Raw genomic sequence first — 26,119 nt, 5'->3', positions numbered from 1 at the left:
ATGGAACAGGAAAATGATACTCAGCTTTCAGAATTCTTTCTTCTGGGATTTTCAGAGGATCAGCCTCAGATTCAGCCTCTCATATTTGGACTTTTCCTCTCCATGTACCTAGTGACTGTTATTGGCAACCTACTCATCATCATGGCAATCATTGTGGACTCCCGCCTTCATACACCCATGTACTTCTTCCTCTCCAATCTGTCCTTTGTGGACATCTGCTTCACCTCCACCACTGTCCCCCAGATGCTGGTGAACATCCAGACACAGAGCAAGGTCATCACCTATGCAGGCTGCATCACTCAGATGTACTTCCTACTGCTTTTTTCAGGGTTAGACATCTTTTTGCTGACTGTGATGGCCTATGACCGCTATGTGGCCATCTGTCACCCCCTGCATTACATGATCATCATGAACACAAGACGCTGTGGATTGCTGATTCTAGCATGCTGGATCATAGGTATCCTGAATTCCTTGTTACACAGCTTTTTGGTGCTACGGCTATCATTCTGCACAAACTTGGAAATCCCTCACTTTTTCTGTGAACTCAATCAGGTGGTACACCATGCCTGTTCTGATGTCTTTCTAAATGACATGGTGATTTACATTACAGCCATGTTACTGGCTGTGGGTCCTCTCTCTGGCATCCTCTACTCTTACTCCAAGATAGTGTCCTCCATACGTGCAATCTCCTCAGCTCAGGGGAAGTACAAAGCATTTTCCACATGTGCATCTCACCTCTCTGTTGTCTCTTTATTTTATTGCACCCTCCTGGGAGTGTACCTCAGTTCTGCTGTGACCCAGAACCCACGTGCCACTGCAACAGCTTCACTTATGTACACTGTGGTCACCCCCATGCTGAACCCCTTCATTTATAGTCTGAGGAACAAAGACATAAAGAAAGCTCTAAAAATCCTGTTAGAGAGTGTAACTAGAAGAGGACCAATTGATTCACCTTCATAACATGTCTGTTTTCTAGTAGTCAATGTTTTAGATTATCCATTGCAGTCTATTGATGAAACTGAATAATAAAAATTTAATCTTTAATCTCCCACAATTGCTCTGTATTTCACAGCACTTTTATTATACAATTCAAGTTTTTCTCTTTTGTTCCTTCTGGTATCTGTAATCTACTGTCATTTCCTACTTTCCTCAACATATTCCCATCCTTGAACGAGAAACCTCTATTAATTGCTGCTTCCTTTAGAGAACTAGTGGGATTCTGAAGAATGATTTATTTTTGAAAATATATATTGAGATTTTTCCCCCTGTCACTAAAGGATATTCTTAAATTTTGATACTCCTGTGGACATAATTCCATTTGGTAAATGAGGTAGATATATAATATATTTAATTTTATAGCATCAGAAAATGTGAAGCACCTTCCCTAGGCTCATAAAACATTATGGAAAGAAAGAGCAGAAAGGAATAAAAAAAACAAAGGTTGCAGGAATCACTGGAAAACTTTGTCTTCTGGAGATATAGCATGACTGTTACAATCATGGATCCACAGTGACTATGGTTACCTATACAAGACCTTCATAAGATTAAACCAGTTAATAGTCCAGTGTGTAGTTGGAAAAGGCTTATAGGTTCCCATTCCTAGCTAAGGAGCTATCAGTAGTTAGTGGCTGCAAGTAGAGAGAGGGTTATTCCTGTTTGGGGGCTTGACCCCTTGTACTGTGCATGGCCCCCTGTATATGTGCATATGGCCAACATTAATTAGACTCAGGCAGGTATTAAAAGAAATTATAGGAGACATATATTTCAGAGGGAGACATAGTAAGGAGATATGGAAGGAGTTGGAGAGGAAAGTAGGACATGGATGTGATCGAAATAAATGGCATACATATGCAAAAACTCAAATAATAAATAAAAATACATTTTAAAAATTGAGCCATGGGTTTTATGTGTTCTTTCATCATTATTTCATTTTCTTGATTTCTGAAACATAGACTACTGAGTGATCCAGGCTAACCATGAACTTATGAATCTTCTTCCTCTACTTTCTGAGTTCTAGAATGTGTCTTCATCTTTCTTCCCAGACTCTCTCCCTTCCTTAGTTTCTCTCCTTTTGTTCCTTCTTTTCTTCTACCTCCCTCTATTTGTCTCTTTTTTTTTCACTTTGAGAACTGAACCCAGAGACCCATGCATATGGAGCATATGGTCTTTGCTGACCTATACCATTAATTCATCATTGTGATTTTATTTCACACCTTACCTCCTCATTATGCACATGCCTACTTTAACATACAAGTGTCTTCTCTGCTGGACATCTGATTTTATGTTTTCACTGAGGTCCCTTGGTAATTGCAGAGCACATGATGAGTACTGTAGTTACTGGTAAAAGCTGATTACTGAAACTGGAGTTACAATGAGAAAAATATTTACATAGATTGGCTTGATTTGGCCTTAAAGCCATGGATGGCTTTAATATGACAAAGCAAACATTACATCATTAAACAATGTAAATGCTTCTTTTTCATATTCTGTTTCTAATAGTTTGTGCTCACTGGGTTTCAGGATTGGCTGAATGCATTTCATGTTGCTTCATTAAATTACTTTTCTGCTGTTGCCTGGAAATGTCTATGCTGTCTGCAAATGTGACTATTGATGGACATAAAATTTATCCTTTGATCTAATCTGAGTCATGACAACCAACTAAGATGTGCTTGGAGTGTAATTGGGTGGTTTTCTCCCACCAGCCAGTTCCTGAATACCACTTAGAGGATTAATATTACTTATAAATGATCAGCCAATAGCTCAGGCTTATTACTAACTACCTCCTTCATTTGAAGTTAACCCATATTCCTTATTTATGCTCTGCCATGTGGTGGTACCTTTATTAGCATGTCACATTCATCTCCTGCTCCCTTGGCATCTGGCTCCTGACCCCAAATCCACTCTCTCCTTCCCAGAATTCTCAGGTTGGTCACCCTGCCTATACTTTCTACCTGGCTATTGGCCAAACAGAATTTTATTAAAACAATTTGAGTGACAAATCTTTACAGGGTACAATAGGATTACTCCACAGCACTGGAGAGAATCGTCACTCTTATACACTTCTTTGATTCTTGAAAACCTCTTCATTTTACAGTCTTTTGATGACTTACAGGATCAGTGTTTCCTGCTCACCTGTAAGGAAGTCACACACACAATGTTTACATTGCAACCTAATTATATGAAATTGACTCTTATAATAGACTGGTTGTAAACACTGTCATCTGGTATCCAAACAAGTATCAAAATATCTAGAAGCTGACTTTGATCATTGAATTCAACTCTTTTTAACCTTTGGTGACAGTGTCAACTTTAGATGTATATGAAACTAAGCTAAAATCAAATAGACTGATAAAATACGAATGTTGTAAAATGTAATTGTTAGATGGAGGAGACAGCCTTCTGAGTTCTGCTATATTCTCTTAAGTTTATATTCAACTATGGGTCTGCATGTGGAACCAAGGCTCTTTTGTACAAATTGAGCTCTCTTGCCTTAGAACATACAATTATTTTGGACTTGAGAGATGGCTCAGTGGTTAAGAGCACTGACTGCTCTTCCAGAAGATCTGTGTTCAATTTCTAGCAGCCAACCACAATACTGCTATAGCTATAGCAATAGCAATCTATAGCTATAGTTCCAGGGGATTAAATGCACTCTTCTGCTTCTGTGGGCACCAGGCGTGCATGGACATACATATAATGAAAACATTCATACACATAAAAATAAATACTTTTAAAATGCACTTGTTCAGCCAGGTGGTGGTGTCACATGCCTTTAATTCCAGTACTCATGAGGCAGAGGCAAGAAGATCTCTGTGAGTTTGAGGCCAGTCTGATCTACAAAGTGAGTTCCAGGACAGCCAGAGGTGTAGCACAGAGTACTGTCTTGAAAACCAACAACAACAACAACAACAAAAAAAAGATTCAATCAATCAATCAATAAATGTCAATTAAGAATGCATTTGTTCAATGATTTATTTATTTTGGTATGTACACATATGCATCATAGTGCATGTATAAAAGTCATAGGATGACTTTATATAATCAGCTCTCCCCTTCTGCCACAGGATCCACCTAAGTTCTCAGGTCACTGAAATTTGCAGCAAGTAGCTTTACACTTGGCCATGGCAGCAGTCCTGTGTTTTGCTTCACTGTAGCTGTAAATTATAATCAGTCTGTTCCATTTCTATATTGGGATTATTCATCCGGTTTATTGAAAAAGTAATGTACCACCTAATGTTAATTCCCCTTCTCTGATGTCTGTGTTTAACCTTTTTTGGTTTCTTCTATTAGAAAATGTAGCCCAAGCTTTGCTAAGTGTGACTAACTTTTAGTACCCTTGTTCTACTAAGCACACACTGCTTAAGATTCTCCTTTTAAATTATTGATTGAAGGATAATGACATATAATGACCTGTACAGATTTAAAGCATTTGGATTGCTAACTCAATGCCTCATGAAATTAAGAGAACATCTACCACATTTTCTTTTCTGCATAATTAATAATGTGCTGAGATAGGTGTAGGTATTTGGGGCAGTGGCAAATTGTTTAGTTGAAAACTTGCAACAGTTTTGTAACAGGTCAATTGTTTTTGTTGTCATTAAGCTTTATTAACCAAATGCTCAAAATTTAAGTCTGTTGCTTAAATTTGACAGCCTAAGTAAAGGAAATACAAAGGCAAAAAACAACAATAGCAACAACAAAAGCTCCACATGGCAGAACATGCCCACCACCCCATCCCAACACTCAGGAGGTAGAAGTGGAAGGATCAGTGTTCATGGTCATCTTTGGCTACTCAGTTCTAGGTTAGCTTCAGCTAGAAACTAAAAATCTTTTAGCTTCATTAGAACCTAAAGGGCTGTAAGAGGGGAAATATAGGGAGAAGTGCTGTGAAATAATGTCTTCTAGGCATGGTGCAGTTATGACTCCATAACAGCTCCAGCTATATACACTAGTTCTACAGAGGACAGATTTTCAACAGTTGATCACAGATAAGAGAAGAGGGAATGGGATTCTGCCTTTCTTTGCAAAATTAGTGTCTACTGATGAATTTTGGAGGAGGATGGTTCAAAACCCATGGTCCCAGTTAGACTCAATGGATCTCAAGAAAGAACAAAATAAATGAAAGGTAAATGTAAGGAACAAGGGTTATAAGTGTAAGAAGGGGGCATTATTATGGATGAGAGGGAGTGTCAAAAGGGTACAGGGGTTACTGTAATCAGAATGTACTTTATGAGCATGTGAAATTATGAAAGAACAAATTGAATGAAAGTTTTTAAAGAGGAAAGGAAAAGAAACACAAATTTCTCAAGTAAACACATCCAAGTTTAGTCTCAAATGAAAATTCTATTGAAATTAGCAAACATATTTTAGGCAAGTATACTGGCTCATACCTGCATTCCAGGCAGCCCTCGACTATAGGGCAAGACCCTATTACATTCCCATTTTAGGGCATGTGCTGCGAATTGAACATGAGGCCCTGTGTCTAAAGGAAGAAAAAAACAATTTCCCAATTACCAATGACAAATGTTAAATGGTCTTTGATATAATGGTATATAGAGCTAACAGGGATCTTTAAATATCATTGCTGGGACCAGAAATCATCATAGTCCTGACAAAATGTTATATGCCAATGCCTATCAAAAATAATTATGTAAGCTGGGCATGCTGGTGCAGGAATGTAATTTTAGGTCTTGAACAGCTGAGGAAGGAATATTATAACAGTTTCAAGGGCAGCCTGTACTACATGGTGAGGCCATGTCTGAAACGAAACTAAGTCAAATGGTATCAAATGGCTCATGAGATGACTCAGAAGACAAAAGTGCTTGCTGCCAAACCTCAAGCCTGGGAATTTGAGTTCAATTCCTGGAGCCTACAAGGCAGTTAGAAAATAACTGAATCTGGACAGTTGTTCTCTGACATTTATGTATGTGCTCTGGCAAGTGCAGTTGCACACACACACACACACACACACACACACACACACACACACACACCCTGCTAAATTAATATAAAATGATTACTTAAAACAGAACAAAACAAAACTCAAACAGACAAGCCAAAACTACCACACGCTGGTCTGGAGGAGTGTATCAATAATTCTACATGGATAAATCAGAGGGATGTGGCAGGAGGACTGTTTGACATCATGAGTTTGAAACTAACATGGGCAATATTGCATTTACCAAATAATAGTAAGAGAAGCCTCTGCCATGACTTCCTGTTTGTCTCTGATAGATTTCCTTTCATTCACTATTCTTTCCTGGACAACTAGATAAATAGCATCCACTGTCTATGCTCTCTAAATTGTTTTATGTAGCATATAAAACTATTGGTTTTGTTGTAACATTTTCAAACACATATATAATTGCTGTTGGCTGACATTGTCTCTATATGATCCACCCTTGTGATTTTTCTTCCTTTCCAATGGACTTTCCTCTCCACACATTTTTCCTTCTGTTTTCATGTCATGCACATGTGCGTGATGCATATGTAAAATATACACTGTGCAAATGAGAAAACAAATGCAATCCTTGCCTTTTCCTTCCCCTTTATACTGTCCTGTTGATCCTCTCTTCAGTCCGTACCTTCCTGTGTATAGCCCTCTCCTATTTTCATGTCAACTAGAAGCTATAATAAAGACCTATATTCACATCTTGCTTCTGCATTATACTTTCTAATTTTAATTAACTTTATTCATAGTACTTGACATTGTATAACATTTTATGTGATTTTAATTTTGAGACAGACTCTCATTGTGGACTCCCGACTAGTATGGAGCTTATTCTGTAATGAGGGTGGCTTCAAACTTTCGGCAATCTTTTTGCCTCTGCCTCTCAAAGGCTAGGATTGAAGGTATGTGTCATCACATCCATCACGATTTTTCTAAAAGAAGTGTGTTTATATTCTTTTCCTCATGGTGGATTTCAGAGACCTTTGTCTCAGTCTTATGTACCTTATGCACATTGCCTATGTAGTTCTTGAATGTCTTGTTTTGTGCTTTTATTGATATGTAGTGGTACAAACTTAGAGTGGCATTTTAAATCACTTACACAGTGCAGTGATTGAGTTAGGATAACCAAATATAAATACTCAAATCTATCATTTTCTGTAGTAAAACATTATAAATCTCATAGGGGCTTATAAGTCCTTATAAGTCCTTATAATTAGGTGCCCTGCACCTAATTGAAGAGATACTGACAGCTGATATGCAATGGGGGGTTCAGTTTACTTTAATGACGTGGCCTTGCATAGGGAAATCATGCTCCAGTGGATGGCCCCACAATCATGAGTATATGGGCACAGCAAATTGCACTCAATGGGTTATTATAAAGAGAGGACATGACGTTGGGTGGAGGTCGGGCTGGAGGGTTGGATTTGGTGGAAGTCAAGGGAAAAGTGGGGGTGAGCATGATCAAAATACATTATATTCATCAAAAATTAAAGAATGTACAAAAGAATTAATAAAATATTATGTTAAAATCCTCTTCCAGCTAATTTAAAATCTATAACGTATTTTTGTTAAATATAGTTACCTTACTGTATACTAAGATTGGTGTCTGTTCTTCTTATCTAACTTCTCTCCATCCTTTCTTCACAGCCCACTCCCCAGCCTCAAATAACCACTGTTCTACTCTAATCTTCTAAGTGATTAACTCTATATACGTCACACAAAAATGATCAATATAGTTTATTGGTACATTTTAAATGCTCATTTTCACTAATGAATATGGGACTGCAAACCAAAATTGCAAGGTATCACCTCATTCCAGTTAGAATAGCAAAAAGCTAAAAGATAACCAGTATGAGTGAGGATATAGAGGAAAGGGAATCCCTTCACATGGGTGGTATAAATTAAAATTAATGCAGTCACTTAGGAAAATGCAGACTGTACATTCATATGCCTGTTAAAAAAAAAGCTATCCAAGAAACTAAAAAGAAAGAACCTCTTGCACGACTCAAAAAATGTATATTCCATTCCTGGATATACATTTAAAAGAAATAAATTGGAAGGGAAAATAATAGGGGTGGTAGGAGAGGAATTGGAGTAGAGGAGAGGAGGGTTCATTTGCTTTAAAAATACATTATATGCATTACAAAATTCTCAGATATAAAGGAAGGAATATAGTATGTCCATTATGTTCATATGTCAAAGGTGTTTCTACATGTTCATGTCGATTGCTTACCTCTTCATGATGGAATAGTCAGGAAATAGAAGTGTCCATCAAGGGCCCTCCACTTCAACTCCTCAAACACATGGCAGAGTCACAGTCACACCCCCAGAAAAAGGCTGAAAGTGAAATAGGACACAATAATGAGTTAGCACAGAGATCTCCTTGGTTCTAAAAGACCAAATAAATATACACTATGTAGAAATTATCTTCTCCTCTCTCCTCCTATTTCCTTCTTTCTCTTTCCCTCCCATCTATTCTTATCTGCTCTCTTCCCTCATTCCCTCCTTCCTTTCTCTTCCCTTTCCCTTTTCTCTTTCCTTTCTGTGATTACTGCAGAAGGAATCTAGGGCTGTTTACATGCTAGACAAGCACTCTAGGAAATGACTAAATTCCAAAAGCTAGAAATTAATTTTTTAATCACAAAATAAAAATCCACACCATTTAAACCATATGAATAATACTTGTTTCTATGAACATTAGTCACATTATTTTCTCATACCTGTAATCACATTTACTGAATGTGTTCAGAAAGTGACACTCAACTTTCAGAATTTATTCTTTTTATTTGTTTTGTTTTTCAAGACAGGGTTTCTCTGTGTAGCTTTGGTGCCCATCCTGGATCTCACTCTGTAGACCAGGCTGGCCTGGAAATTCACAGAGATCCACCTGCCTCTGCCTCCCAAGTGCTGGGATTAAAGGCGTTCGCCACCACTGCCCAGCCCAGAATTTATTCTTTTGAGATTTTCAGAGACACCAGAAATTCAGTCCCCAGTATTTGGAATTTTCTTCTCCATTGATTTGATCACCACGCTTAGAAAACTGCTTGTCATTCTGGCCACAGTCTCAGATTCTACCCTGCACACAGCCATGTAGTTCTTCTGCAAGCTGTCATTTATGGACATCTGCTTCAGCTTTAGGTGAAGGATGCCAGTGAACATCCAGACCCAGAGCAAGTTCAGAGGTGTCTGCTTGTGTGAACTGAGTGGGGATAGTTCATGGGTGGCTGGCCTTCATGGTCTTCTGGAAGGTGTGCCCTGTGATTGGGGTGAGTCATTGCCCAGTGAAACCAAGTCTTTAATTTATATTTTATTTTGCTGTATTTTATTATTATCATTTCGAAACCTATTTGTTTTCTAATGAGATACAGAAAGGCAGTGGGCCCAGATGGGAGGGAAGGTGGTGAGGAATTATGAGTATAGGGAGGGGAAACCATAATCAAGATACATTATGTGAGACAAAAAAAATCTATTTTCAAAATATATAAGATCATTGTATAATTTTGGCTTCTTTGTCAAAAATCAGATGTTCATAGGTGTGTGGATTAATGTCAGGGTCTTCAATTCGATTCCATTGATTGATGTGAGTTTTTTTATTTTATAATTTAATTTTACATATCAACCAAGGATTCCCCTGTCCTCCCTCCTCCCGCCCCACCCCCTGCCCTCCCCCCCTATTCCCATCTCCTCCAAGGCAAGGACTCCCCTGGGGATTCAGCTCAGCCTCGTAGATTCAGTCCAGGCAGATCCAGTCCCTTCCTCCCACCACCCAGGATGAGCAAGGTGTCCTTGCATAGGTCCCAGGCTCCAAACAACCAGCTCATGCACTAAGGACAGGTCCGGGGCCCACTGCCTGGGGGCCTCCCAAACAGTTTAAGCTAATCAACTGTCTCATTTATCCAGAGGTCCTGATCCAGTTGGGGGCTCCTCAGCTATTGATTCATAGTTCATGTGTTTCCACTAGTTTGGCTATTTGTCTCTGCTTTTTTCCAATCTTGGTCTCAACAATTCTCGCTCATACAATCTCTCCTCTTTCTCGCTGATGGACTCCATACCACCCTGAATGCACCAGATCTCATCTGATGTGTCTGTTTGTATGCCAGGACCAAGCTGTTCTTATTACTATAGTTCTATAGTAGAACTTGAAATCAGGAATGCTGATGCCTCTGGAAGTTCCTTTATTGTACAGAATTCTTTTGGCTATCCTGGGTTTTTTGTTTTTCCATATGAAGTTGAGTATTGTTCTTTCCAGGTCTGTGAAGAATTGCATTGGGATTTTGATGGGGATTACATTGAATCTGTAAATTGCTTTTGGTAAATTGCCATTTTTACTATGTTGATCCTACTAATGCATGCGCATGGGAGATCTTTCCATTTTCTGATATCTTCTTTAATTTCTTTCTTCAAAGATTTAAAGTTCTTATCATACAGGTCTTTCACTTGTTTGGTTAGAGTTACCCCAAGATATTTTATATTATTTGTGGCTATTGTAAAGGGTGTTGTTTCTCTGGTTTCTTTCTCAGCTCATTTATCATTTGAATATAGGAGGGCTACTGATTTTTTTTTAGTTAATCTTGTATCCTGTCACATTTCTGAAGGTGTTTATCAGCTGTAGGACTTCCTTGGTAGAATTTTTGGGATCACTTATGTGTACTATCATCTTCCACAAATGGTGCTGGCATAAATGGATATCTACATGCAGAAGAATGCAAATAGATACATATCTGTTGCCATGCACAAAACTCAAGTCTAAATAGATCAAAGACTTCAACATAAATCAAGTTACACTGAACCACAGAGAAGAGAAAGTGGGAAGTAGCCTTGAACGCATTGCCACAGGAGACAACTTCCTGAATATAACACCAATAGGACAGACACTGAGCAACAATTAATAAATGGGACTTCTTGAAACTGAGAAGCTTCTGTAAGGCAAAGGACACAGGCAAAAAGACAAAAAGGCAGAATTCCCTACAGAATGGGAAAAGATCTTTACCAACCCCGCATCTGATAGAGAGCTGATCTCCAAAATATATCAAGAAACTAGACAGCAAAATATCAAATAATTCAATTAAAAATGGGCTGCAGAGCTAAACAGAGATTCTCAACAGAAGAATCTCAAATGGCCAGAAGACATGTAAGGAAATGTTCAACATCCTTAGCTATCAGGGAAATGCAAATCAAAACAACCCTGATACCATCTTATGCCTGTCAGAATGGCTAAGATCAAAAACATAGATGACAACTTATGTTGGAGAGAATGTGGAGAAAGGGGAACACTCCTCTATTGCTGGTGGGAGTGCAATCTTGTACAGACACTTTGGAAATCAGTGTTGCAGTTTCTCAGAAAACTGGGAATCAATCTTCCTCAAGACCCAGCAATACCACTCCTGGGCATATACCTAAAAGATGCTCAACCATGTTCATAGCAGCATTATTTATAATAGCCAGAACCTGGAAACAACCTAGATGCCCTTTAACAGAAGAATGGATAAACAAAATGTGGTACATTTACACAATGCAGTATTATGCAGTGGTAAAAACAAATAAACAAAAAAACCAAACAAATGAAACACACACACACACACACACACACACACACACACACACACACACACACACAAAACCACATAAAATGTGTAGGCAAATGGATGGAACTAGAAAAAAGTCATTCTGAGTGAGGTAACCCAGACCCAGAAAGACAAACACAGTAGGTACTCACTTATAAGTGAATGTTAGATGCAAAGCAAAGGATAACCAGGCTACAATCCACAACCCCAGAGAACCTAGGTAAAGAGAAGGACACTAAGAGGGACACACATGGATTGCCCCAGGAAGGGGAAAGGGTTAAGATCTCCTCGGTAAACTGAGAGGGGGAATAGAGGGTAGGGGATTAGAGGGGATGGGAGGTGGAAACATGGGGGAGAGACAGGGAGGGAGAGCAATGAAAGAGATGTCTTGACAGAGTGTACCATTAAGGGGATGGGGAGAAAGCTGCAGCTAGGGAAAACCCCAGGAACTCACAAGATTGTCCCCAGCTAAGAATCATAGCAGTGGTGGAGAGGGTGCTTGACATAGCCTTCCCCTGCACTCAGATTGGCGTCTGCCCTAATTGTCATCATAGAACCTACAGCCAGTAACTGATGGAAGCAGATGCAGAGACCCACAGCCAAGCACTTGCCCAAGATCCTGGAGTTCAGCTGAAGAGAGGGAGAAAGGGTTGTAAGAGCAAGGGGGATCAGAATCATAATAGGAAAAATCACAGAAATAGATGACCCACACTAATGGGAGCTCATGGACTCTGGACTGACAGCTGGGGAGCCTGCATGGGACCGAACTAGGCCCTCTGAATGTGGTGAAAGTTGCATGGCTTGATGTGTTTGTGAGTCCCCTGGCGATGGGACCAAGACTTACCCTGGGTACACAAACTGGCTTTTTAGACCCCGTTCTCTATGGCAAAATGTCTTACTCAGCCTTGGTGCAGCAGGAAGGGGCTAGGTTCGTCCTCAACATGGTATGACAACCTGTGTTGACTACCCAAGGGAGGCCTTACCCTATGAGGAGGGGATGGGGATGGGATGGGGGTAGGTGGTGGGGGACAAGAGAAGAGGAGGGAGGGAGACAGGGATTGGTATGTAAAAGGAAAGAAAAAATTTTAATAAAAAATTATATGAAAAAATAAAGCATCAATATGTTTTATGCTAGGGTCTATACTTTGTCTAGCAATGATTTTTGAACATTTTTACAGCATCATACCTCAGTTACCGTCTATGGACCAGACTGAACTCCGTCAAGGTAGTTGACTGTTACTCCCATGGACATCCTTGTCACTATTTTACTAGCAAACACATCTTGCTTAGCAGGTTGGCATTTAATCATGCTGGGTTCAGTGCTTGATAAAGCCATTGATGTCTTCTTAATATCCCTTTGATAATAGCATATGGTGATGCCAACAGCAGGTCTTTAGGGTCATTCAGTATTTTGGCTGTGCTATGTTTGAATCCTACCCCAGCTACTTGGAAAAATATCTTTTGCAATTATAAAAAAAAATAAAAATAAAAGGATTTGTGATGGAGGGCAAGTTTCCACAGCCAAACTGTCCTAAATCATCTAACACTCAGATAAATCCTCAATAATTAGAAGCTCGGGCAAGATGTGAAAAAACTCCCCAGCTGAACACTACTGACAAAAATGCCAGGATCAGCCTAGCCTAGAAGATCTCCTATCATATTATCTCATTGTATACACTGGTACTTCATTAAATATTTGTTTTGAGCAATTCTTGTTCTGCAGCAAAAGCAAACCCGTATAATAACCAGTGGACATGAGGACAACTGTATAATATGCTGCTTTGGAGTTTCCTATGAATCAAAAGATAATATTCAGCTTTTATTTTGTAAGTATGTCCAATATTCTATATTTGGACATTGCTACATGGGGGTTATTTCCACAATAAAGGATTTTCATATTTGTATGGGAAAGCTAGTGAACCACAACTGCATGTCTGGAAGGGAAATGAGGCTCTCTTACAGTGAAGACAGATGTGACTTGTGAGCACAAAGAACACACATAATGAATAACGCTGAATTTGTTCATTCCCTGCCCCTCTACTGACAACTGCAGGATTTAGAACAGTGAGGAAATTTTACTTAGAACTTTAGAGCAATCAGGTTTCTGGGGAAAATAGAAGTTCTAGAGAAAAACTAAAATGTTAACTTTAATAATAATAATAATAATAATAATAATAATAATAATAATATAAACATGTCAGGCAGGGGCTGATAGATGGCTCAGCAGTTTACGTTACTTATTGCTCTTCCAAAGGGAGAAGAACAGGTGAACCGTCTACTACATAGGAAACCAGAAGCCCAGCGAATGGAGACAACAGCAGATACATACACATAATACTCGCTTCTGTCCTCTCACCAAGAAATGGGGTCTCTCCTCGATGAATTCTTTGGGGGTTTCATATGTTTTGGTCATATGAGCCATCTTCTTCAGCTCTTCACAGGTCTACCTTCCCATTCCATAACCATTCAAATTCTTGCCCTTTTATTTTGAAATCTTTTGAGGCTAATTGGTGCTGCTTAAATACTCTTGCACATGTGGCCTTCTAGTGGGAAGTGATCAGCTTACCAGGGTCTACATTCTTAGAGCAGGCTGTCTTTTCTCCTAGCAGCTAACAATAATTACATCACTTGGGGTGGGATTGTGTGCTACCTCTCCTCTCTATGCTTGGGTTTGTTCTGGCCTAGATTTTCAGGTTTGGGGCATGATATTGCAACTACTGTGAGTGCATGTGTGCAGATGCCTTGCTGGGCCCAGAAGATAATGTTCCCTTGCAGTCATGCACTGCCTCAGGTTCTTAAACTCTTTCATCCCTTCTTCCAAAATGATCTATCAGCCTTGGGAGTGGGATTGGTATACATATTCATGAGACAGAGGATAGGAGATTTCAGAATGTTCAGCCCTTAAACTGGAAATTCTTATTTCAAAATTTAAGACCCAAGACAGTAATCACTTTTCTAATTTCTTCCTCACAAAATTCTTCTTCAGAGCTCTCTTGATGTCCTTGTTCCTCAGACTGTAGATGAAGGGGTTCAGCATGGGGGTGACTACAGTGTACATCAATGAAGCTATTGCAGTGGAGTGTGAGTTTTGGGTCATAGCAGAACTGAGGTACACTCCCAGGAGAGTACAATAGAATAAGGTGACAACAGAGAGATGAGATGCACAGGTGGAAAAGGCTTTGTACTTCCCCTGTGCTGAGGAGATTGCCCTTATAGAGGACACTATCTTGGCATAAGAGTAAAGGATGCCAGCAAGACAACCACCACCCAGGATTGTAGCTAAAACATTCATTACCATATCATTTAAAAAGGTGTCAGAGCAGGCAAGGTGAATCAACATGCTAAGTTCACAGAAAAAGTGTGGAATTTCCACATTAGCACAGTAGGAAAGCTGCAACACCAGGGAGCTTTGCAATGAAGAATTCAAGGAACTTGTGATCCAGGACACCAGAACCAGTGACACACAGAGCTGAGGTGTCATAATGCTGGTGTAGCGCAGGGGGTGGCAGATGGCCACAAAGCGGTCATAAGCCATTACAGCCAGGAGGAAGTTATCCAGCCCTACAAATAATGCAAAAAAGTATATTTGCATGATGCAGCCTTCGTAAGTTATGGTGTTGTGGTGTGCAAAAACATTCACCAGCATCTTTGGGATGGTGGTGGAGGTTAGGCAGATGTCCACAAAAGACAGGTTGGAGAGGAAGAAGTACATGGCTGTGTGCAGGTGGAAGTCTGAGATCGTGGCCAGGATGATGACAAGATTCCCCAAAATGGTCACAAGATACATGGAGAAGAAGAACCTATATATAAGGGGCTGCAGTTCTGGGTCTTCTGAAAGTCCCAGGAGAAGAAACTGTGAGTTCTCCGTATCATTGTGTTGTTTCATGTGCTGTAAGTGGCTTCTGGAAAAGACAGAAATAATATGACTGCTTCTTGGCATGCACAATAATACCAACTATAAAAACCACAATGGAATAAATGCACGTAAAGGATAAAGTCCCCATGGACAAAACATAAGAAAGAAAACAGTCACAATGGCTGGAGAATTCAAAGAGATTATTACAGAATGAGATCCCATCATTCCCAGAAACACAGAGCTAATAATATATTCAAAGTAATGTTTCTAATGTATTATTGGATTCATTTGTCCATAGCCAGCATTAGAGGCTATTTGTGTAGCTTATCAGCATATATATATGTTTGTGTGTGTGTGTGTGTGTGTGTGTGTGTGTGTGTGTGTGTGTGTGTGTGTATACATACATGTGTGCTATGGGATGTCCTGTAAGCTGTAAATATATGTTACTATGATTGACTGATAAATAAAACACTGATTGGCCAGTAGCCAGGCAGGAAGGATAGTGTAGGTGGGACAAGGAGGAGGAAAATTCTGAGAGGCAAAAGGCTGAAGCAGGGAGAAGCAGCCGGCCACCACGAAGAGAAGCATGATGTAAGATACCAGTAAGCCACGGGCCTTGTAGCAAGGTATAGATTTATTAAAAAATGGGTTAATTTAAGATGTAAGAACTGGATAACAAGGAGCCTGCCACAGCCAAACAGTTTATAAGTAATATAAGCATCTGAATAATTATTTTATAAGTGGGCTTTGGGACTGTGGGGGCTTGACAGAATCTGGAAAGAAACTCTGAGATTTGTCCTGACCATGGGCCAGGCAGGACCAGAAGCATTTCAACTACACATATGCGCACACGCACACACACACACACACACACACACACACACACACACACACACACACGAAGGGTTTCTTAATGGCATCTTCATTCAGGTACTTATTCACTCTGATTAGATTCGGGTTTACAGTCCTGTATTCCCCCTCCCATACCCAACTAGTCAGCTCCATTTTCCGAAGTATTTGTCAGGAACACTGGCCTGCAACTGCACAGATGGTTCGGCAGTTAAGAGCACTTGCTCTATCAGGGGCCCAGGTTTGGTTCCCGTCACCCACGTGGTGGTTCACAACCATGCATAACACCAGTTCCAGGGATCCAAATCCCTCCTCTGACCTCTGGGGGACATATATGGTGCACATATATACAAGCAGGTAAAACACTCATGCAATAGATAGATAGATAGATAGATAGATAGATAGATAGATAGATAGATAGATAGCAGATAGATAGACAGATAAATAAATAAATAAATAAATAAATAAATAAATAAGAACATTAAAAGAACATTGGCCTGTGCTTTACTTTCTTGTTCAGTCCTTGTATACCCAAATCATGGCCCTTTAAATGCAGCTGCCTGAGGGCTAAACAACAGAATGGAATCATGATCCACTTGGATCCCAGAATGCATGTATAATAAAAATGTTGCATGATTATCCCCGTGTACATGAGATGATTACAGCAGTCAGTCTCACAAAGTCGTGAGTAGAAAGGTGGGTGGCATAAGTGGGATGGAGGAAATGCGGATGGAGGGAATTCAGAGCTCATTTGGATGGATGTCACCTTTCAGTTATATAAGCAGAATAACTTACATACACCTATGCACACAGGGCCTGTGCAAGATGTGGTAGTGTGCACTTTAAGTTCTGCTATGTGGACTGGCCTCAGCCAGTATTTCTGCCATAGAAAATAACAATGAGAGTCAGCAAAATGGCTCAAAAGGAAAATGTGTTACCATACCCGATGAGCTGAGTTCCCTCCTGAGATCACATAGTGGAAGAAAAGAACTGACTCCTATCAGTTGTCCTCTAACCTTCACACACGCACCATGGCATGTGCACCCATATACATATACATTCACACACACACACACACACACACACACACACACACACACACCATGGCATGTGCACCCATATACATATACATTCACACACACACACACACACACACACACACACACACGCTTAAGAAAAAAGAATGGCATTTTAAAATAAATAATACCAGGGAACTAGGAGGTGATGCTGTGTCTGTAGTGTGGGTCACAATGATGGGACTGCAAGGGTCTGCAATGTGTCTCACCTTATCCCACTGCACATATTACACACAGATAGGTTTTACTGTTCCAATAGAGCTGCTTACAGCAGAAGCAAAAAGAGGTAGCACAGAGTTGAAGAATCCTCTGCACCTGGAAAATCTTAACATTTTAGCATCACACAAATTGTTTCTTTTCCCTTACAATAACTTATACCCATTGCACCAAAAGGGAACATCTGTAAATGTGACGAAAACTTCAAGGTCTATAAAAATATGAGTACAGGAACCAGATTGGTTGCATGTGCCTGTAATCCCTGTGCAAAGGAAATTAAGGCAGGAAAATTGTGAGCTGAAAGCAGTTTAGGCTACACAGTGGTACCATGCTAAAAAAATTATTTTGATGAATTTGTATAGATGAACTTTAGTTGAGTGCCAAAGACTATGTTTTGAAAATGCCTTCTTAGGAACCCCTCTTGCTCTCGGGAGTTCTTTCTCACTTTTCCTTAATACAGTTATGTTTGGTCTGCTCAAAAGAAAAGGCTATGGTGTAGAAAATGACAAGATATGATTGCTATAGAGATATTGAATAAACCCCAAAGGCAAAACAACCTCTAAAGAAAAAAAAACATGAAAAAACCTAGTAGAGGCATAAAAAGCAGTTATTACTAACAACATAGCAGATCTCTCCAGGGTAAGAAGTTCGGGGCAATGAGTATCGCAATGAATTGCAGACAGAGTACATTACCCAAGATTTAGAACATCCCATACGTCTGCCTTATAGCCATACACATATATGCAAACAAAAATCTAGGAGGGACTCTTAAAACACTGAGAAAGAAAAACCAACAACAAAACAAAACAAAAACCCTCCACTTCTCAATTTGTTGAAAGAATGAAAAGACAAAAATATGTGTTATTTATACAAGCAGAGAATTTGTAAAAACAATTTAGAACTTTCCAAATGTCAGTAAGGATGCTAACGAATCTCCCAAACAAATCTATCTAGTGTTAGTGGGAAGGGAAGAATTAAAGCATAAAGTCCTTGCATTCTCCCTCTTACCTATCACAACGCATGTTATATGTGAATTATTAGTGTGACAGAAGACAGTGGGCAATGTATATCTCATAGATATCCGTGTTTAAGGTAGTATTTGTGAACAATCAACCCATAGTCTGATGTTTGTATCAAATATGTCAATGGGATAAACCATGATGCATGCTTCAAAAAACTTTTAGAACCTTCTTCGCTTCACTGCATACACATCCACACCTAGTGGTCACAGTTCCTCCTCCACAACTGCAAAAGCCTTCCGTGTGTTCTATCATAATTCTATGGGAAACGCTTTGTGCTACATCTCCATTCAGTCTGATGCAATCATTTTCCCATTCCTATCCCATTATCAAAAATTACCCATGCATTAGAGTCTGAAAGATACTTCTGTTTCTTAATACATTAAGTTTCCAATCAATTGTTGATGTAAGCAAAAGAAAGCAAGATAAAACAAATTGCCAACCCCCCAGCCCCACACCAGGGTGGCTGGCTTCTGGCGGGCATCAGGCACATTCTATCACCTTCCTTTCTTCATGCACTGTTCTGCACCTACTGGGTCTCGGACTCAGCTGGATGGGTCCTCTGTGAAGCTTCCTGTCCAGAGGTCTTGATTCTTCCCCAGATGGCTTTCTGTAACTCTGCTCCAGGAAAGACTCTGACAATGAAGGAAGCAGTGGTCCCCAGTCAATAGGTGGACTGCAAATGGAAATAGTTTAACCTGTCCATCTGAGAATCGTCTCCTACGAGGACAAGGGGTGATGCCCTTGTTGCTTGTTCTATGCTCATTACATACAATCCCAAGCTCTAAGCACCTAACTGATTTCCCTGGGGGACACTGGTCTGAGTGGAAAAGAAATTTTCCTGTTCATGTTATATTCCCACAAGACCTGGTGAGAAACAGAGAACCCAGACCTCATTACTCCTTCACAGGCCTACCTTTCACAAAGCTAACTCCCTCTTTTGCCCAACCTTCATTTTCAATTGTCTTTCAGGTCTAACTTCCTGACTTTGCTAGATTCTCCGGAATTCTCAAGACTTGAAGTGTGGATGACACATATCCTTGTGGATTTGGAGGGGACATCAGTCTTCATCAAGGGAGAGAAACACCATTCATAAAATATGAGAGGCTACTACAATGCTCAGACTCATGAAGATTTTTACAAGGCATTTAGGAGATTTACACTAGAAATATAAATTTAGGACTGTCACTTATTCCTTCATTTATAAAAATTTTGGTAAGTATAAGAGCCTTGTTTAGAGATTTTATTCTCTGTGGGCTGAAGTTATAATGTCATGTCACTTAATTTAGACACATATCCATTGTGTTCTATATCCAGAATTTGTGGATTATGTGGATATGTGTCTGATAATAGTATGAGCTAATTCCCCATCTGCAGAAATAAGGCTCGGAGTCTATAGCCATACTATTCTGAATGCACATGATCCGGTCTGTTCACAGAAGCTAAGCAGAATCACATCTGTATAGAACTTAGATGGGAGACTACCTTGAAATACTACATGCTGTAGGCTTATTTTCAAAATAAATAGTTTTCACAGTCTTAAAAAATTGAAATGGTACTCCGAAAGGTCAAGTGATGAACTGAGAAATGTTTAATAAAAATGCTCTTATTCTTCAAGCTACAGGTTAGAATTTGCCCTCCAGAGTAGCTCAATCTTCCATGAGACATTTGGCCACATGGAGTACATGCAGGTTTTAATAAGTGGAGAGTTTGTGCTTTACCTAGTGGGTAGATGCTAAGTTGCTGCCCAGACTCCTAGGGAACACAGAACCTGAACTATAATGCATAGCTACCACAGCTGCCAGAGTGGGGAGGTTCTGAAGAATCATTTGAGTTTAGAACTTCTCCAACTTCAGCATGAACAACAGAGCCACCACACCCATCTATAAAATGTGTCTATTGCATGCAATGTATTTTACTTTCTCCCCTTTCCTCCACTTAACTGCTTTGAGGTCCACTCCCACCCCTCAGACCCTCTGAACTTCACTTTCTTTTCATCTTTTTATAACTAACTGTCGCTGTGGTCCTACCTCTCTAAAAGAGAGCTACTTCCTGTGTGTCTGTCTTTATATAGACTTTCTGTTCTGCCTTGTAAACTTTCTCATTGCTTGTAAACCCAACCACATGACCGCCTCGTCACTGCCTGTCTGTGCAGACCTCCAGGTCTTCTATGGTTGGTATTAAGATTAAAGGCGTATGTCTCCAATGCTGGCTGTATCCTTGAACACACAGAGATCCACCTAGCTCTGCCTCCCAAGAGCTGGGATTAAATGTGTGCACCACCACCATCCAGCTTCTGTGATGTCCCCCAGGCAACTTTATTTATTAACATACAAATAAAATCACATTTCAGTACAAATAAAATATCACCATATTTCCCCTTTATATTTTAATAAAAAGAAAAAAGGAAAAAATTTGTAACTAATGTAAGAAAAACTATATGCAAAAGTACAATAACTATATACCATATATACAAGAAATAAATGCCTAAACAATGTCTAGTCCATTTGTAATTGACAAATTCAGAGAAAATAATTCCATTATCTATCCTATTTTCCTAAGTCCAATTCACTTTCTATCCTAACTAATCTTCAACTATAACTAACTAATCTTCAACTCCCTCAGAGACTCAAGAAGGAAATAATATTATCTAATAAAAAATAAAAACAGGAAGTGCATGCAAGAAGCTTCCAAAAAAAAAGTGTGAGTTGACAGAAACAGCCAGCTGCCTGGGCAGTCACCTGAGGTTTCTCCACAATGTTGGGGCATCATCTTCAGCCTATAGGCTTAGTGTATCTGACAGACTCATTTGTGAAGAAGGATGTACACAAGGTTCATAGTTCGACCTCACATTGGGTGAGAGCAGTCCATGTACCAGAAACACCTGAATTCCACTCTAGTGTCATGTCATGATTCGGGATTTTAAATTCTAGAAATTGTTGATTTTTTTTTATTCAGCTGTCCATTCTTCTTGGCTATGTGTATGTGTGGCTTCATCTCAGCATCCCGTTCTTCTCCACATCCCTCTATTAAATGCCAGTCTACTATTGAGAGGTGTGAGTTTAGTTACTCTTCAAGAATAATTGTTTCAGCTGTCGTTCCCGAGCAACATGATTTATTCCAATAGGCATTTGATTATTTAATTGCTCTGAGTAGGGGTTTCCTCTAAAACTACAGGAAAGGTTTGAACTGGATTTGCTATGGGGGCCTGCCTGAGGCCCCTCTGGGAGTTTCCTGAAGACCTAGGCAAAGGATTACTGCCTGTCTGTACAGACCTCCAGGTCTTCTGTGGTTGGTACTGAGATTAAAGGCGTGTGTCTCCATGCTGGCTGTATCCTTGAACACACAGAGATCTGCCTAGCTTTGCCTCCCAAGAGCTGGGATTAAAGGCGTGCACCACCACCACGCAGTTTCTGCTAAGGCTTGCTATTAGCTCTGACCCCCAGGCAACTTTATTTATTAACATACAAATACAATCACATTTCAGTACAAATAAAATATCACCATATCCTTCTCTCAGGCCCCACTTAAAAACCCTTGCTATACATGGTTCCTCCTATCACTTCCTGCCAGCTACTTGCTGACTCAGCCTCCTGCTTGCATGTTAATTTTATTTAATCAAACACATCTTTGAATTGTTTTAAAAAAAAGCAGCAGGAAAAAATATAACACACTTTAAAATCATATTCCCCAACATTCCCCCTTTTTGTCTAAATAAAAGTGAAAGATTTTAACTTTACCACAGTAAGACTGTATACAATAAGAACAATTATCAAATAAGGATTACATTCACAATGTATTAAATCCAATTCATTTGTGTCTGGTAAATTTAAAGAAAATACTCCATAATCTATCCTATCGTAGTGAATCCAAAATTTTATATCTAATTTACTTTCTATGATATCTAAGGAAAACTGCAACTATCCAGTCTGCAACTACATCAAAGGCCCCAGAAGGATATAATATAATTTGAGTAAACAAGAAGTGCATTGCAAACAACTTCCGAAACTCTAGAAATGACAGAGACATCTGGCTGCCTAGACAATCACCCAAAGTTCCTCTGCAATGTTGGGGCATCCATCTTTAGCCTACAGGCCCATAGTTTCTGGCAGGCTTTTCAATGAAGCATGAAATTTGAAAAGCTGTCCCACCTATACTGGCAAAGTTTGTCAGTTACTTTCCTCTGTGTCCTGCAGAATGTCTGGCAGTTTCTTCTCTGAAGCAGGAACCAAGAAGAATCACCCTGCAAAAGCTCAGCAGTCACTTTCCTGTGGGTCCTGTGTGTTCAGGACCATCAAGCTGTCCAAGCAAGAACAGCTTCTTGCCCAAATGGCTAGCCTTGCCCCATCGAAAGCAAACTCCAAAAGGAATTTCATCAATGCCCATCATCTCTGAAGTGCTGCAAGGAACAGATATGTCTCATTGTCATGAAAAGCCTTAAGTTAACAAAACATTTTAAATGTCATATTCTGTAAGTCTTTGAAAGGTTTGAAGACCATCTATCTATCTAAAATATATTTCTATATGATTTGGAAAGCATACCTAATATATCAACAAATTTGATTGTTATAAATAACTAACCACTAACCTATCTTTCCTGATTATCCTATATAGTTTATAGTAATAGCTTTTGAAAACTAGAACTTCACCCTACATTTCCAAATGAGCTGCATAGGCACAATACCTCAATCAAAAAATAGAAACATACATAAAATATATTGTAACAAAAATAACCTTAAATTTTTGTCTATACAAAAATTCAAACAAGAACAGAAATATACATACAGTGTGAAACATACATACAGTATATTGACACAAAAGTTACCTTAAATTTGTGTCAATATACAAAAGTGCTTACAAATACAAAATAGTTGAGATAAATAGATGTCCCTTACCTTATATTAGATTCAATAACTTGTCCTATTATTTAAATTAGATTAAATAATCTACTTCTATCTTATCATTCCTATATCCCCCTTCTCTTTCTTATTTTTGCAAAGAGATCCCTGAATGTAATATCATTTGTATAATTTCCTCCCTTGCCAATACCAGTAACAATTAATGAATAACTCCCATTAATGATGACAATCATACATAACACACAAAATGGCCAAATGTCATTCTCCCTATCACTTAAGAATGTATGTAGGCACTGTGTCTCTAATATTATTTCCTGTTGTTTGGGGGCAATGATACCATGAAAAAAACTGAATTATTGGCCAAGTCCTGAGAAAACCAGATGCAACATTCATTGTCTAGTCTCTTTTTGATGGGAAAGTGCAGAGATTATCTGAAATCCTAGCTACAGTATCCTATGAGGCTGGGCCCTCATAGCAAGCAAATTTAGAATTGTCCTGAGCAGTTTGTAGTCCAATACTGATCTTTTCGTGATGCTTGTCCCCTTATTGGCATTACCACAATACCTATACAATCACTGTTGTGGGGCCACATCTTTTATTAGAGACACCAAAGGTCACTGTTACAACTGGTTATAGCTCAATGCTGAAAACTTAAACATTTTAAATGTCACATACAGCATAATCTTATAAATTCAGAGTTAATATTTATGAAAAGTATTAAATAGTTAAAACAAAACCAAGGGATTGTAAGATTATTGGCAACAGAAAAGTCCCCAAATTTTGGTTTTCTTTTGTGCCACATCAGGTGGCTCTTCTGACATGAGACAGAAATTTCAGACTATCCTTAAACAAACATGCTTGGGCTTAGAGAAGGAGACAGCCATGCTCCAACCCTAAAGCTAGATTTAAATTTTATTTAAATTGGGCCTAAAAAAAGACCATTTGCCTTTATAGTTAAAAAGAACAACACAAACAAATCTTTAGAAAGACTAATGAAATTTTATCCTGTTGGAAATATACTATACCGTTAGGCTACTTTAACTCTTAGCTATCTCCTTTCCTCATCAGGAAGGCTCTCCTGTTCAAATCTATTCTTTATCAATCTTGATGGTATCCATAGTTTTTCTTCTCCTTTGTAAACAAAAGCAAAACCCTCTTCCCCAATGTAGCATATAACCTGATTTCCATTCTGAGTTTAATACATCTTTAAAATATATAGATTTAAAGTTAATAATGCAATGTGTAATCAATCTCTGGGTATTTTTATTACTTCCCTCTGTTTATTAATCTTTTTTTTAAGTTTGATTAGACCTTTTTAAAACTGTTTGTCTTGTGGGGTTGTGTGGTATACCTGTAATATGCTTTATCTTAGAATATTGGAAAAAATTGTTTCATTTTACTAAACATATAACTGGAGCATTGTTAGTCTTAATTTGTACAGGTATCTTCATAATGGTCATGACTTCTAATAGATGTGTAATTATAGAATCAGCCTTTTCAGAACTCAAAACAGTTGCCCATTGAAATCTGGAATATGTATCTATGGTACTGTGCAGATATTTTAATTTTTCAAATTCTGCAAAATGAAACATATCCATTTGCCAAATTTTATTTCTTTGAGTACCTTTTAGGTTACTTCTGCAGGTAGTGGAGTTTGGTTATACAAGGAACAAATAAAACATTTTCTTATAATTTTGTTGGCTTGTTGGCAAGTGATGGGAAAATCCTGTTTTAAACTCTTGCTATTGAAATGGTTTTTTTTATGAAATTCTGAGTCCTTCAGCACATTTTCCACTAATAACTGATCAGTTTTATCATTACCTTGTGCTAGAGGGCCTGGCAACCCCTATTTATGGTATTAAATAGTTAAAATAAAATCAAAGGATTATGAGATTATTGGCAACTGACAAGTCCCTAAATTTTGCTTTTCTTCTGTCCCACATCAGGTGGCTCTTCTGGCAGGCTATATGGGATCTGATATGTGTTATTGTGTTATATATATATGGGATGATTCCTATTCCTATTTCCTGTAATTGTATAAATAATGAAGCTATTCTGACTTATCAGGAATAAATTCAGCAGTTTCAATATGTAAGACAACTCTTTCTGCGTATTGAGGTCAGTAATTATATTAAGAGGTTCTGAAAAATCTAACAATACCATGAGATTAGCATATAATTCTGATTTCTGAACTGAATCATAAGGGCTTTGATCCACTTTACTTATTTTTCCTTACATATAACCTGCCTTTCCAGACTTATTTGCATCAATATAGAATGTAGGGGTTCTAGAAATTGGGGTACCTTTTACTATATGAACTAAAATCCAATTAGCAATATATATATATATATATATATATATGTGTGTGTGTGTGTGTGTGTGTATGTGTATATATATGTATGTATATGTGTATATATATATTGCTTTTTGGATAATTGTTTATTAACTCTCCCAAAAATTACTGCAAGGTATTTGCTAATTTTCATTTTCTGCCCATAATGAAGCAATTTAGGCATTAGTAAAAGGTACTACAATTTCTGTTGGGTCCATTCCTGTCAATTGATGAAGTCTTAGTTTTCCTTTTAGAATAAACTCAGAAACCTTTTCCACATATGTCTTTAATTTTATACTCTGTTTGTATGGTAAAAATGTCCACTCTAAGATAGTATCTTCCCTCTGCATTAAAATACCTATAGGGGAATGTGTAGAGGGTAAAATAGCCAGAATGCA

General features: G+C 38.7%; 2 protein-coding genes across 2 annotated transcripts; one reads left to right on the top strand and one right to left on the bottom strand.

Moving 5' to 3' along the window:
* LOC102903784 (olfactory receptor 7A17-like) lies at positions 1 to 960 on the top strand. The gene has a single exon (XM_006996556.3). The coding sequence runs from the start codon at positions 1 to 3 to the stop codon at positions 958 to 960; it is 960 nt and encodes a 319-aa protein (XP_006996618.3).
* Positions 961 to 14,461: 13,501 nt separating this feature from the next.
* LOC102905353 (olfactory receptor 1073-like) lies at positions 14,462 to 15,400 on the bottom strand. The gene has a single exon (XM_006996559.2). It carries the CDS (start codon positions 15,398 to 15,400, stop codon positions 14,462 to 14,464), a length of 939 nt encoding a protein of 312 aa, XP_006996621.2.
* Between the last annotated feature and the right edge of the window lie 10,719 nt (positions 15,401 to 26,119).

The sequence above is a fragment of the Peromyscus maniculatus genome, chromosome 22 (genome assembly GCF_049852395.1).
Source record: "Peromyscus maniculatus bairdii isolate BWxNUB_F1_BW_parent chromosome 22, HU_Pman_BW_mat_3.1, whole genome shotgun sequence".
Classification (NCBI taxonomy): Eukaryota; Metazoa; Chordata; class Mammalia; order Rodentia; family Cricetidae; genus Peromyscus; species Peromyscus maniculatus.
The sequence above is the reverse complement of the archived record's forward strand: the minus strand, read 5'-3'. Positions and strand labels throughout refer to the sequence as shown.

Coding starts and splice junctions, on each gene's coding strand:
- LOC102903784 (XM_006996556.3), top strand. CDS start 1: ATGGAACAGGAAAATGATACTCAGCTTTCAGAATTCTTTCTTCTGGGA.
- LOC102905353 (XM_006996559.2), bottom strand. CDS start 15,400: ATGAAACAACACAATGATACGGAGAACTCACAGTTTCTTCTCCTGGGA.